The sequence below is a fragment of the Paralichthys olivaceus genome, chromosome 8 (assembly GCF_024713975.1).
Source record: "Paralichthys olivaceus isolate ysfri-2021 chromosome 8, ASM2471397v2, whole genome shotgun sequence".
In the NCBI taxonomy this organism is placed as follows: domain Eukaryota; kingdom Metazoa; phylum Chordata; class Actinopteri; order Pleuronectiformes; family Paralichthyidae; genus Paralichthys; species Paralichthys olivaceus.
The window spans coordinates 16,685,887-16,700,537 of NC_091100.1; the positions used below are offsets into that span (position 1 = coordinate 16,685,887).

The 14,651-nt window shown below is 38.9% G+C and overlaps 1 protein-coding gene across 1 annotated transcript in view; it reads right to left on the reverse strand.

Annotated features, from left to right (window-relative positions):
- Positions 1–337: 337 nt before the first annotated feature.
- tusc3 (tumor suppressor candidate 3) overlaps positions 338–14,651 on the reverse strand; it is a 61,952-nt gene continuing 47,638 nt past the window's right edge. The window contains exons 8-10 of the mRNA XM_020083724.2: positions 9,968–10,042; positions 2,486–2,576; positions 338–577 (exon numbers count right to left, since the gene is read on the reverse strand). Of these exons, the coding sequence (XP_019939283.1) occupies positions 562–577; positions 2,486–2,576; positions 9,968–10,042 (182 nt within the window). The 3' untranslated portion in view covers positions 338–561. The remainder of the gene's footprint in view (positions 578–2,485; positions 2,577–9,967; positions 10,043–14,651) is intronic.

A 14,651-nucleotide genomic window follows, 5' to 3' on the forward strand; every position in this document is an offset into this window, starting at 1 on the left:
ACATCACAAGGAGTCGAAGCCCCAAACTCTCTCATTAATATCCACTATCAGTGCCTTTTAATGATTAATGAACCATCAGAGACGGGTTTACAGTTAAAACAAATCTGCATATTGTTAAGTAAGTTTACTAACTCATCGTAAAACTTTACATTCTTCTGCTAACAATATTTCTTACTCTCGTCCTTTTAACATCCAACTCACAATGTGGCTTCAGTTCTCTCCCTCTCTCACCAGCTTTCATAAATATGATCATGAATGTGGATTAAAAACAGCATCACACTGTATCTGCCCACACAACATTCAACCAAAGACAGACCATAAAGAAAGGACAAAGATATAGACATGCCAAACACCTTTATTTTCCAGTGTCAGTAGGAATAATTTATTTTTTATTCAGTTTGCAAAGTCGAAGATAGCAGTCAATTTAAAAAAAAACAATAACAACAACAGCTGTAGACTCAATTATAACACTGCCTCCTCCTCTTCAAGTATCTTCTCAACTCCACTCCTCCCGACCTTCAGCCACTTCATCACCCTCTGACCTCCTCTTCTGTCGTTTCCTCACTTAATAAGGAAGCTGGGAGACAGTGGACCATTAAAAGGTAGAATGTAGAAGGACAAAAGAGTAAAAAGGAGAGAGGAGGGAGAGAAGGAACAGATATAAATAAGGTGTTTTGGAGAGTTTGCTGCACAATAACACAACACATCTGAAGCAATAAAATAAATAAAAGCGCTGGATGTTTATGATTAAGAAAGAGTTTCGAAACATATTCTTGCTGAAGACGCATCTGCTCTCAGGAGAGAAAACATATATATGGATGTACATGGATATATATGACTTGCCTGAGAAAGTTAGGCTGCCTGAGTCAGAGCCATTGTTTGAGTTGCTTTCATAAAACTTAGTCTACTGGAAAACATTTCTTGATTTTATATTATCATTGTTTATTACTTACTAATAAATAGGAAGCCACGGTCAAATTTAAACAACATCAATTTAAATATTTATATTCTGGCGAACCTTTAATAATAAAATTATCAAATTATTCAACACTCAAAACACATGAGCGATATTAACTTGATATCTGACTACAGAGATGGAACTGACTAATTTTTTTTTATAGCCAGACATTTTAAATGTTTATATCTCATATTAAACAATTAGTATGTACAGTTTATGCTCTTGTTTGTAGTAATTTAAAAATGCATCCTTAAACAGTCCTCAATCGGGAACACAGGAGTTGTTTAGTTTACGCTTCACTTTAATTACTAGAGCAGATCAAATGAATCTGCAAAAAATTTCACACCTGTTTACAAGAAAATGAAGGGTCCTTGTTTGTTTTTTTTAGAAAACTGTTTGGCTAATATATAAACCTTTCAAATAAAATGTTAGAATAAACCACAACTAAAATTTCCATCAATTGGAGTCTTAGCATAAGGTCACAACAATAAATGATCTGCCCTTTTACAGCGGCCTCACTTTACACCCTGAATCCCCTCCAGCAGGTGAGTGTGTGCAGCTCCGTGTGTGTTCTATTGTTGAGCTGTAATATCCTACAGGTGCTTCAGAGCTGATGGGCCCAGACTCTGGAGAGTTGCAGAATATTTTTGGTCACACATTTAATCTTTTTTTATGTAGTGGCGACCTTTAGCTCAAAGTGGGACCAAATTGCCACTAATCCGGCTCATTAAGCTACAGGGTTTGACTGCGTTTTATTTTTCAAAGCACCTCCAGATTTGTGACGACCTGCAGAAAACATCCATGATGGACCCATGATTTAAAAAAAAAAAAAAAAAAATGCATATTGAGTGAACTACAAAAACCTCAAAGAAATGTGGTGAATCAAAAAAGTCAGGCTGCAAGTCTCTGTGGAGGTTTTAGCAGTAAAGCCCCTTTTCAAAACCCACTGACATCTGGCTTTTGTCTGCAGTGAGAGTGGATACAATCGGCAAAATGACTCTGCAGTAGACAAAGGTTTTTAATTGGCATCGACACAGATGGAAACATGACACCCGGTTAAACGTGCTAATTCCTCTGTATTTTGGCAGTCTAGACACTGATGCTGCACCTTTTCTATACAACGTTATGACATGCATTGAACTGCTGGGCATTGGTGCATAAATAATCATGAACCTGTGTGTACATAGTTTTTCTACATCGGAAACAATGTGCAGTCAATCACCTTTTTTTAGCAGGTTTATTAGCATTTGAGAAACCTGCGTATATATCTGCTAATTTGAGTGTAAAAGAAGTTCAACATTAGAAGTAGATGAGGAGGAACTCGGAAGTTTCAAAGTTCTCAGTAGAAATGTCTTTAAATCAAATAATGGAAACTGATGGATCCTGTTTTTGAAGTCTGTACTGTGTTTGTAATAATACAATTTTTAGAATCATTGCATTCTTGTATATTGTGTTTGAATAACTGCCGAGGATGCTGGGTGAAACTTGTGTGGGCATCTGTACAGTGCTGATGGTTGCTATAGTTACCTGTAAGGGTATCCGTGGTACTTGGACCTGAAAATGGAGAGTAGGAAGCTGAAGAAAAACACCACCAGGCCAAGGCCAACCAGGCAGATGACTGTAAAGGCACGCACACACAAAGACACACACAGACACACAAAGTTTCTGGTTAGAATGACAGTAGCACAATGAAACATCAAGCTAAGAAAAACAGACAATACATGAAACTTCACTATGATCTATAAGTTTCCACAATGTCACACTGATGTTTTTGAATTTACATATTCTGTCGTACTTTCTCCAGGTCCTGCAGGCGACCTGATATATGTATAATAATTATAAGACAATGGCCTGTGAGAATATTTGATTCCAGGCTAAAGGCATCAATTTAAATAATTTCACGCACATTATAACCACTGATGCAACTCGCTGTTTGATCTCTGTTAAAAACTGAGTGTGCTTGCAGGGTGTACACAGTATATACTGAAAACATCCTCTTCTCTTCGTGTTGGTGGCTCAAACGCAAGTTTGCACTTATGCAGGCACGTATACAAACTTGTGTAAGATAACATAAAAAGATATTCAAACAGTTGCTGAAACAGAAGGGAAGAGTACTTTAAAACACTACCTGGTGCTTCTTGTGCCAAAACCCTTTAACATTTATGTTTATTTAGAGAATCCCTCCACATACTGAATAAGCCTCTTTTCTCTTTACCAAACTTGCGGTGTTGCAGAAACTTGTGTTTGCAGCTGTTATCATTTAATTTCCTCCGTGGCTATTCTAAAGTCAAATATACATAAGCATGAGCGTGATCTTTAGTCTGCGTGTGTTTGTATGTGTGGGCGTATGAGTGTATGCACACACCCCTTATGTAGCTGCTAATCCTCCAGAAGCACTGTGTTAAATTAAAGTGTCACCACCGTCTGATATTGTTAATCAGGGATTAGGATGAGGACCTCTCCTGGGGACTAAATAGTGAGATATGTGCTTGTTCTCAGACTGTGCATGTATGTGTGTGTCCATACGTGTGTGTGTGTGTGTGTGTGTGTGTGTCTATACACGTGTGTGAAAAAAAGAGGTAGAGAGAGGAGAGGCGACTTCTGAACAAAAGATGTGAAAATGTAAGACAGATTCTCCGTGTTAATTTGTGTGTATGTGCTGTCATTCATCTTCAGGTCTTCACTCTGTGTGTGTGTGTGTTGTGTCATCTTTAATGCATGCACTCTATCTTTAAGACTGTTTGCTGCCATTGCTCACTGTCACCTCCATAACTGCATATCTTCCATTTACAATTCAACACAAGAACCATGGCACGCACACACACACACACACACACACACACACACACACACACACACACACACACACACACACACACACACACACACACACACACACACACACACACACACACACACACACACACACACACACACACACACACACACACACCTCATGAGCAGGGAGCGTTAGTTGTGCTGTATTAGAGCTGTGCGTCTGTGATGGTGATTGATATGACAGTCAAGCCCTCATCCATCTACCACACACACTTACATACGCAAACACACAGGAGACCACCACTCGGTAATCAGTGTCTGTGTCTGTTTTATCTTCTCCTATTCTTGGAAACTGTTAAAAACACTCCTATGTTCTATTTTGAGGAGGTGAAAAGAGAGACCTGGGTTTAAATAAGTACTGTGATACAAATATGTGTGTGTGTGTGAGTGAGTGACACTGACTGAGTGACTTGATTGAGACCAATACATACTTGAGTGTGTCCTCAGGGAGAGCCTGTGTGCCCCTGTCTCCCCAGTGTTGCCACACCTCCATCTATGTATATGCTTGTGTGTGTGTGTGTGTGTGTGTGTGTGTGTGTGTGTGTGTGTGTGAGAGTGACAGACAAAACGTCTGTGTATCTTCATTAAGCATAGTGGGATGTATTTCCCATAGCTCATCAATTATGCCTGAGAGACGTGCGCGCACACACACTAAGCATGCTAATATGCTAAGAGATTTATGACCTTGGCGAAATGACAAGTTGTTTAAGCTGAATGATTTCCCTCAATGACAAAGGTGGTAATTCCTCTTTTGACTGCATGACTTGGCTCAATTCAAATCGTGATATATTGGCATGGAGAAAAAAAATGAATTTACATTTCCATAAGGAGGGGGAAGCCAATAAACACATTAAGTTAAACCACATGTAAAAAGATATTTGATGCTAAATGGTTATTAACAATTCATTTTCTGATTAGTAACTGGTTTAAGTAGCTCAACCTCAATGCATTGTTTCTTCACTAACAGTTGATTTTCACATTACCTCAATCACAAATGTCGATGTGGATAAATTCCAAGTTCCCAGTTCTTTGCCCTTTGAAAAGTTAACTTATCAAATTGCATCAACAGCCGAGAGGGCAAACCTTCGCCAAGGCTACCGCCGTATCGAAGCTATGTAAAAGAATGTGAAAAAAAAATCCTGCATCTGTCCATTTATCAAGATCCGCTCCAAAAACAGACAGAAAAACAAACAAACACACAAACGGCAATGAAAACATAACCTTCTTGGCAAAGGTAAATATAAACCTACGTATTCCAAAACCTCAATAACAGAGCGAGTGCAGAAATATCAATCTTCTCCTCACGCTATTTCTATCTGGTTGCAAGTTATTAACATGACAGAAGACCCCGCTTTGGTGTTGTACCATCTGTCTAAGCAGGACAAAAGAATATTTGTATAGGCATGATGGTATATGTGTCCAAATATCACCAGACGTTTATTGTTTAATGAATATCTGTATTTCACTAAACACTTGCAATACAGAAAATATTGATAGTAAACTGTGTGGCATAAAAAATACTTTGTTTTAAACAGCATCCACCTGCCCCTCTGTCCCTTCCTTTATTTCAATCACTCAATTATACCTCTCTTATTTTTACCTCCTTTATTGAATACTTTTATTTTTAAACATCAACATCTGGTCCTACATTGCCAACCCTATCCCACATGAGCAAGTGTTGGCAATGAAACTCGCCAGAGACAGAGTCCGGCACCAAACCAAGCTAGCAGGTTGTCAAACCGACCCCTTGTCAGCCTCAGGTTGCACTGGAAACAAAAACCATCCAAGCATAGTTCCTGGAGAAGACGCTGAAAATTTGATAAGCTGTGTGCACCTCTGGATGGTGTCACTTTAGCCAGGGCCCCTCTCCTCTTTTCCAGGAGAGAATGGGTGGGAAGTGTTGACGCAAGTTACTCGCCCATGTGGCCAAACTCACATGAGTGACGCAAAGCAAAAGTTAGCTCTGCAGGATTACAATGCTGACACTTTTACACCGATGGGTCTTCAAGAGTCTGCAATATAACAGTGTAAGAAACAATAAAACACCTTGGGTATTTGGTGTCGCATCTTTTTTCCAGCTGAATTTCAATCAAAGTCTAATGAGTTTCCATTGTCTTGAGATGAGAACAGATGAGGTACCTCTACACTGCCTGCTGGCGTCACACAATAGAGAGATTAGTACTTTTTGGGGTTGTGGCAGTATTTTAAAGTTTTCTATTCTGCATTTTGTTCTTTCACTGACTCATCTCACTGTTTCCTGACTGTTCAATTACTCTCCCCGCCATCTCTCCTCCACCCTCCTTGAAGTTTCACTCCCCTTCACATTTCATCCCGCTTCTCTTTCGCCTTCCCTCTGACTTATCTCATCCCACCCACCACACACCCGCGCACCGATATTGCATATGTAGTGATCTTGTAACTCAATTTACTCGTTCAGTGACTCCCTTGCTGAGGAACAGTGCATGCGCTGTGATTTCTGGTGCAGATGGCCATGAAAGCAGCAGATAACTTCCTGTAGCTGCACACATCAGTGTATGGAAGCTATATGCCAGGGATTTAACACCCACATCCAGTGATTAGACTCTGATTCAAGCTTAATCCTCTACTACTGACAGACAACTATTCTTTACGCTGCTTTACAGCGCACTGATTTAATTTGGGCATCCATGTGTGCGTGAGTACGTGTCAATGTTGCGTGGCCTGTCAACATTGACATTGTGTGCTTGAAGATTCTGTCAACATCAGGATGCTTGCACAGCAGTTAAATATCATCTGCATGTCGTGTTTTCTTCAGTTTTTTGAAGTAAGCAGGTGGTAATCATACAAAGGAGGTTGAGTTAAAGTAATGAAGCAAAAATGTTTTTGCACCAAACAAGAGGACAGAGAAAGAGAGTATGGTGGAGAAAGAAAGGATGAAGATGAGCAAAGAAAGGGGGAGAGAGAGAGAGAGAGACCTGCTGGAATTGATGCAGCACAGCGAGAATTGATAAATGAGTCATCAGCAGTGTGCACGTGATACGTCCACATTACACAGGTAATAATTATGTAAACACACACTTATGCAAATTGAATGTGTGTGTTTTTCAGTGTGATACTGAAAACGATTCTTGGGCTCGTTCTAAAATCGTTATCATTTTAATTGCCAAACTCTCAAAGGAGCAGTAGGACAAAAAGTTGATAATATCATCTTGAGTTTTTTTTTAGCCTGTGTGCGTACCTGTGTGTATGCATGTTGGGCCTCACAGAGGCAATCAAACTGTTTCTTGGGTTGCTTTTTCATCACACTGACTCTAATGAAATCCACTTGCGTGATACTGCATCTATAGTGGTTGAGGTAATTACCAATAGAGGGCATCTAATATCTACCTTCCCTCTCATAATCTAGAGATAATGTGAAAACTCTTGGAGAGCAAATCTGCAGAGGCTAACGACCTATCTTGCCATATTAAAGAAAGAGAAAAAAACATTCCTAAATTATCCATTTATTTCAGCCCTCCACAAAACTTCGTAGCAATCAGTTCAGTAGTTTTTGAGAAGTTCTGCTGACAAACAGACTAATGAAACAGCCAGTAAAAACAGAACCTCCTTGGCAGAGATACAGGAATTGGTCAAGTGACCATCTCCATCTAAAATGATGAACTGGGTTACAGCCTCAACACCTCCACACAAGAGTCATCAGGAGACATCTGTTTTTTTTCTAATTACATCTTTGAACATTTTTGTGTGTTTTTTTGCCAGAAACAACTCTGTCATCTTCCCTGCAGCGTTTTTAGCACCGGAGACGATTACAGAAATGTCACAGAAACTCTACATGACAGCTTTGACATCAATTCATTATCCTCCTCTGTGACCTCTCTATTTGACATTTTATGCCACTTCCTGAGACTTGATATTGATATTGATTGAGCAGGGAGATACACAAAAATATATGTTATCTTAAAACCACAAAAAAACCAAGAGTCACCGTTTGGAACATGCCTAGATATCTTGCTAATTTAAGTAACTGTTGGAATATCTGGTCTTAATTTTTAAGACTATTAGTAACAATTGAGTGTTGCACTAATTACAACACCAATCATTGTTTATTCAGCTACATATTTTAAAAGGAGTATAAGGTTTTACCATTTAAAAAATAAGTAAAGAAAATGTAAGTGCAAACACCATGAACGTCCTGGTTACTAAACAGCTATAGCAAAAATCTCTGAATGGCATCTACGATTCAGAAGTCTCATTACAGTTGATTGCTACACAAAGACCCTGCATCCTTACCCCCGACAAAATGGAATACGTGGCTTTGTGCATATGTTGAGTCAGAGACATCTTTCATCTGAGATTTACCTTCAGTGCAATCAGTGAAGTGCACCTCTTTGACTTACTCTTCCTGCGGTTGATTGTGCATTATTGTATTTTGACCCAGGTTTACATGAGACTCAGTTTTCGTCTACAATCCTCCGCCTCTCAGGAGCAGGTGCATATTTACAGAGCTATATTTGTTCATAAGAGAACATCTGATCAACCCCTGTTCTGTAGATGGCTAAAACAAACATATGGTGAGTAGAAAAAAGTAAATGGAACAAAGAAATGCGTCTTAGGAAGACAAAGAGCAGGAATGAATAATGAGCAGAATGTTTAATTATTTAATGACTAAGAAAAAGTAGGTGAGGAGACATGCGTCCATGAATATGAATATGCAAATAGAGGTGCTGCTGCTCAATAGGGATTTTACGTGTTTTACTAATATGTATTTAGCTGCAGGTAATGTGGGAATCAAGGGAGATATTAGTCATATCTTCCACCTGTTCTGGTGTGTTGGTCTGCAGCACTAATTTCCAGCAGATTGTGAGTGCAAACTATCTAGTTTTATTTTTTGCCTTTAGAGTCGCTTTATTTTGGCCATTTATTGGTCATAGATAAACACAAACAAACCCAGCTGAATTCCAGTTGTGATTTCTGTGCACATGACATTTTTGGCTCTTTTAATTTGAAGAAAAGTAGGAGACCAATCAGAAAAAAAAAGTCAAATTGTCTGCCTGTGCTTGAAACTCATTTCTTGTTAGGACTAAATTAGGTCAATTTTGAATAGTCATTTAATGTGTTTGCGTGTTAGCACAGTATGTTTTACCAATTACGTAATTCTTTAACCCAAAAACTATTCTGTGGTTGTTTTATGAACAAACCATTTCCAAATAGTCTTACAAAACCATATGAACATAAATATATAAATTAATTCATAGATTTGGATTTTAAGAATCAAACACCCTAATCAAATCAAAAATGATCTGTATTTATATATTGTGCAGTACAATAAGAGAGTGGTAAGTGTGTTTCCCTCCAAAACTGCTGGTCTCAAGACTTGGTCAAGAGTTAAAAGGAGTTTCTGCAGGTAAACCTAAACTTTCCATTTATATATATTTTTTTTTCCATCAGAAAAATTCTGCCACAATTACAAGAGGGAAAATGGTCCCAAAATCCTCAGCGAGTACAGTTTTTATTTCTTTAGATTGTTAAATCACACATTTATGGAAGTTTAAACTGAAAAATACAAATGGAATGGATTTATTTCAAAATCTTGCTATTAAATATTGACTGAGTTTGAAAATATGTCATTGAGGTTTTCAGGATTTTTGACCAATTGTGACAAAACTCCCATATAGTGTTTGTCCAGATTTCTTTTTATTTTAGTGTTATGTAGTTAAAGAATAGTGGCACTGTGGAGCTGTAGTTACTCTTCTCTCTGCTCAAATCTTCAACTTATCATTCTCTCACACCCTGAACTGTATAGTCCCTCTAAAACTTAAAAGACCTCAGGATAACACTAGTGGTACATTCAGCCCTTGGCTTAATGTTTCCGTCTATAGGATCTGAGACAAGCTTGTAGGAGCCGAGCACAAATCGCTGAAGGACAAACTCACTCTCACATAGTTTGTTTAAAGCTTCACCAAAGCTCTGTAGTCAGCCAGGGCTTGAAATTATTCAGAATTTACGATTAAAAATACTCAGGCCGGGACCAAAAGTAGCATTAATTGTCTTAATAATTACGCTTTACTTTAAAATGTTTAATCTATTCAGCTTCTCTTGAATCTGGTTTCTCTTGAATTGATTTTATCCTCACACTCATTCACACACACACACACGCACACACACGCGCACACACACACCTTCTCTACTTACTTCTTCTCTTGCCGACGTCTCCCTTGGAGGTGGCCGCCTCATTCAGCAGCACCATCCCCATGGTGATTGCAGCATCTGGGACAAGGTTGTCAAGGAAACAACACACTCGAATACAAGAGGGGGAGAAGCATGAAGTACACAATGCCCCGGGAAGAAGTGCGATACACACAGTTAGAAAATACACAGATATACTGTACATTCATGTGCACAGAAGCACTTGAGCAGATTAGCAAGTAATGCATGTGCACTGCTATAGCTTAAAGAATATGGTGTGAAGATAAGAACATGAACACTTATATAAGTATAATAAAATCCAGTTAAACAGCATTAGAATGGACAAAGACTAATTAAAATCCTCTTGTTTGCTGAGACTGGGTCAAAGAGGAGTGAATCAAACTGCTAATTTAAGGGGGTATTTGTATTGCAGTACATGTCTAGTATAACACATAGCGATTCACGCTAAACTTTACTTTTAAACACAAAATAAAAACACGCATACACACTCAGTGATGCTGTGGACTGAAAGGAAGAAAAGTAGTTAATTAATTTTTTTCTGTTGCCGGCAGCACTCAACATTTTAAGAACATCTGAGGAAACTGTTATATTATTTACCCATTGTACACTGAAAACCTCTTGACTAATTATTATATTTATTTCAATATGTTTTATGTACTAGAGACTACTTAACACTTCCAGATTGTGGCACAAACTTAGTGCCTTCACAACAAGAATGTGCAGAATTGTCTGAGAAGTAAGAGACATTTTGAAGTGTATGATTTGTCTCTGCTGTTAAATTTTATTCAGTTAAAGGTCCAGTGTGTAAGATTTAGGTGAAAGGGGACTTTGGGCAGAAATTTAATGTAGAATAATCCTCATGATGTTTTCACTAGTTTGTTTCATCTAAATTGTATGAATTGTAGTTTTCTTTAGCCCAGAAAAGGTCCTTTATATTTAAATACTTTATATTTACATTGAGGGGGTCCTCTCTGGAGGTCGCCATGTTTTTTTACATTAGTCCAGACTGGACAAACTAAACACCTTTTGAGTTTTTATGACAACTGAAGCTACCACAGGTTCTTTTTCATATTTGGAAGGAGAGGGTGAGGTGAGGGGTGTTCAGCTGCAACATGCAATTTCAACACTAGATATCACAACATTCTACACACTGTACCTTTAAGTGATTGTGTTACTAATCATCAATTATTCAAAGGTCTTTAGTAGATAATCAGCCTCAGTGATGTTTGATGTCTACTACCTGGAGTATGAGCAGGACTGTATTTCTTTATGACTGCCTACAAACTGCTCCCTAAGAACTGTACATGGGAAAAGGAAACACAAATGCAAAAACTCACAGAGATAAACTTCTGAGAAACATTAATTGAAACCATCTAACAAACAAGAGGCTCAATTTGTTCGTGAACATAAGAAAAGGTTTAAAAACTGGGTGCTGCATGCTGTCAACAAAATTTCACTTAAGCTACTCTACTAAAGTGGTCAAGTTTAGAGACGTCACCAGAACGGGCACAATATCAGCACGCAGTTTGCAGAAAGAGAAAGCAATTGAATCCATATTTTTACATTCTTCTAAATGCTGTTCTCAATCTGTCATACAGATCCCGCTGAAAACATCTTCCTTTAAATGTTTTTTAATTCATCAGCAAGTTTCACTTGTCTTTGTCAAAAGGTTAAACTAAGAGGGCAGCCACTGATGATGTGGGCCTGTGAAGCCACTTCTCACTTTTATGACTTAAGATATATATTTTTAAACTGGCATCATGTACTTGCATCATTTAGTCATTGTGATATGTCTTCTTGAAATAAAAACATCAGATTATGAAAAGTTCAGACAATAGTGAGCAGCCTCATGGTGCTAAGCACCTTATTACGGATTCTTGTCAGCGTGCTCCGCATACAAATACACATTACTGAAGAAAACCTGGTGGGAAGCACAAACAAAGGCTGCCACAAGGGGAGACACAGAGCAGACACTGAGGCATCCTCTCGATGATATGGTGACGAGACACAAACAATAGAGATACCTCCACATACAATGATGGAACTGAACCATGGATCGGCCTGTTTGGGTGGATGGAAGAAGCTTTGCCACAGTGTAATAATAAAGTCATGATAATAAATAGATTGTGGGCTACAGACATCCTACACCTGTCTCCTGCAAGAGAACATGAGAAATGTGTGGAGCACATTAGATTTAACAAAGTGTCGTGAACTGCAACCACAGCTACTGTCCACTTATCATCCTACTGCCAGGTCTGCCATCTGCATTGATATTATCCATCATCATCGTGCACCCTGATCATCCTGGAAAATATTCACACTCGAGTTGCCTGCACCTGAACAAGAAGTTTCAAATCTGGGTGCTAAATGCTGTCACCATATATTCACTTCAGCCCCTCCACTCAAACTGCACAAGTTTAGAGACGTCACCAGAATACCAAACAGGCAGAAAGCAGAAAAAACCACGTGTATGCACCAGATTCAATTCCACTTAAGAGGGTTGCCATGGCGGCATGTATACGTCAATACATTAGTGTGTATGTAAGCACTTGAGAAAAATATAAAGTGTGCAGATGATTACACGGTATTGATTTTCCAACTGAATCCACGTTATCTCAGCTATGAACATTGGTGGTAATTGGTAGCCTTTTTTGTTACCATTCATCAGCTGAAACCACATTTAAATGCACTAGATCTGGATTTTTGTCTGGATCTCTGCACAAAATAGCGCAATCTCATCAATATCAGTGCCCTACATATGCCTGAATTTTTTTTTAAAGATCTACAAATTCACTGGAAAATGCCAAAAAACGCCCTGTGCAATGTTTTTCTTCCTGTATTCAACCTAACAAATTGAGTGGGCTCTCTCTCCCTATGTCTCATTCTTCTGCCTGGTTTCATGGAAATCTGTTGAGTTGGTTCTGCATAATCCCCGCTGGCAAGCCAACCAACATACACAGGTGAAAACATAACCTTTTTGGCGGAGGTAACAATGGATTATGTTAATACAGGTGGAACTTTGTGAGAAATCTTTCAAGAGATAATTCCTAAAATACCCCAAATTAGACACTTGAAATGGTTGTTGGGCAGATGTGTGTTGTTTAAATGTTAGTCCATATACAGATAGAGTTTATTTGTTGCTCATCACTGGCTGAGAGTTTCTATTCTGCTTGAGGTGGAGTATCAAAAGTAGTTGGTTTGCTAAATTCAACAGGTACACTGTAAAACAAAAGGTGCACAGTGGAGAACTAGAAAATGGCAAACCACCTGATTGAACACGGAGAAGATAAATATTTTGCACGGTGATGAAAAAACTTTGTTATGTCTTCGCAGTAAGTCAAGCATGCCATCCAGGAAGTAGATGTACATGATTTTTGTCAATGATGATGACTTTAACCTCAGAGGATTCAATACATGATGAGAACTCTGGGTAAACCTCAAAACAGGTCAGTCTGCAGATGAAAAAAGGAAATGTAGAGATAAAAAAAGAAGTTTGTGGCCTGAAGCCACCACCTCATCTGTCAAATGAGGCAGTAGATCAATTATGGTTTGGAAATGTGTGGCTTCAAATGGAAGTGGCTCCCCCGGCATTTATTGACGATTTCATTGCTGACAGAAACAACAGGATGAATGCTGAGGGTGAGGTTTTCAGGTGGTATATCCGTCCACTGGCCTAGTAAATCACCTGATTTTAAGGCGAGTGACCTTGAGCTCCATTCAAACTGCTGAAGACTAGACTAAAGACAGAGAGACCAGTGTAGCTCTGAGGGAGTATCACCAGGGAAGATTACAAATGTCTGGTGATGTCTGAGGTTCAACTTAAGTCAATAGCTGAGCAATTCTCACAATTCATGGGCCGCAACCTTCAGACGATGTATTTGAAGACTGTTTGTGTCACAGCAGTGCGGCTAAGCTGTCTCATTTCCAGGGTCTTTCAATTCCTGAGCAACTAAAAGTATCCAAGGATTAATTTCGCACTGCTGACAACTGGGTTTTCAACAAGAGATAATGGCAACAAACGACCAGCCCAAAATTTAAGAAGAGTACGCACTAGTATCAGGCTTCTACTATTAAGATTCTCTGTGGACCAGTCTGTCACATTTCAGTCCGGCCATCCTCCAAAGTAATCAGCCCCTGAATTGGGACACAGCGATTGACAGAGGTTTTAGTTTGACCTGGTTTGTCCCACACATACCTTCTATATTGATATGAACCTACTCACATTAAAGTTGCCATACTCACAAAAATAAAACATCCAAATACGTACATCTGTGCATCTGTCTCACCCTAAAATGATATGCAACTACAATTGGTACTTGGGTGTGTGTGTGTGCATGTGTGTATGAGGAATCAAACAGGGTTAAATCCATGGGGATGTCTATGACGGTCATAAAATGTGTTAACACCACCTGCACAGACAAGAGAGTAGGTGTGTTAGCATTTCAGCAGGTGTGAATGTGGGCATGTGTGTGTGTGTTTCATTTAGATGTAATCAGATGAGCAGAAAATAAAACAAAAACAAAGAGTGGGAGCGTGGACAGACAAATATTGCTCTGAAGCAGGTGCAACCTTGGACCTGCTATTTCCCCTGAGGACAAACACAACAGCGAGGAATGAACAGTATCATTACCTGCATACATACAAATGCACTGGCACAAGTACACCTGGG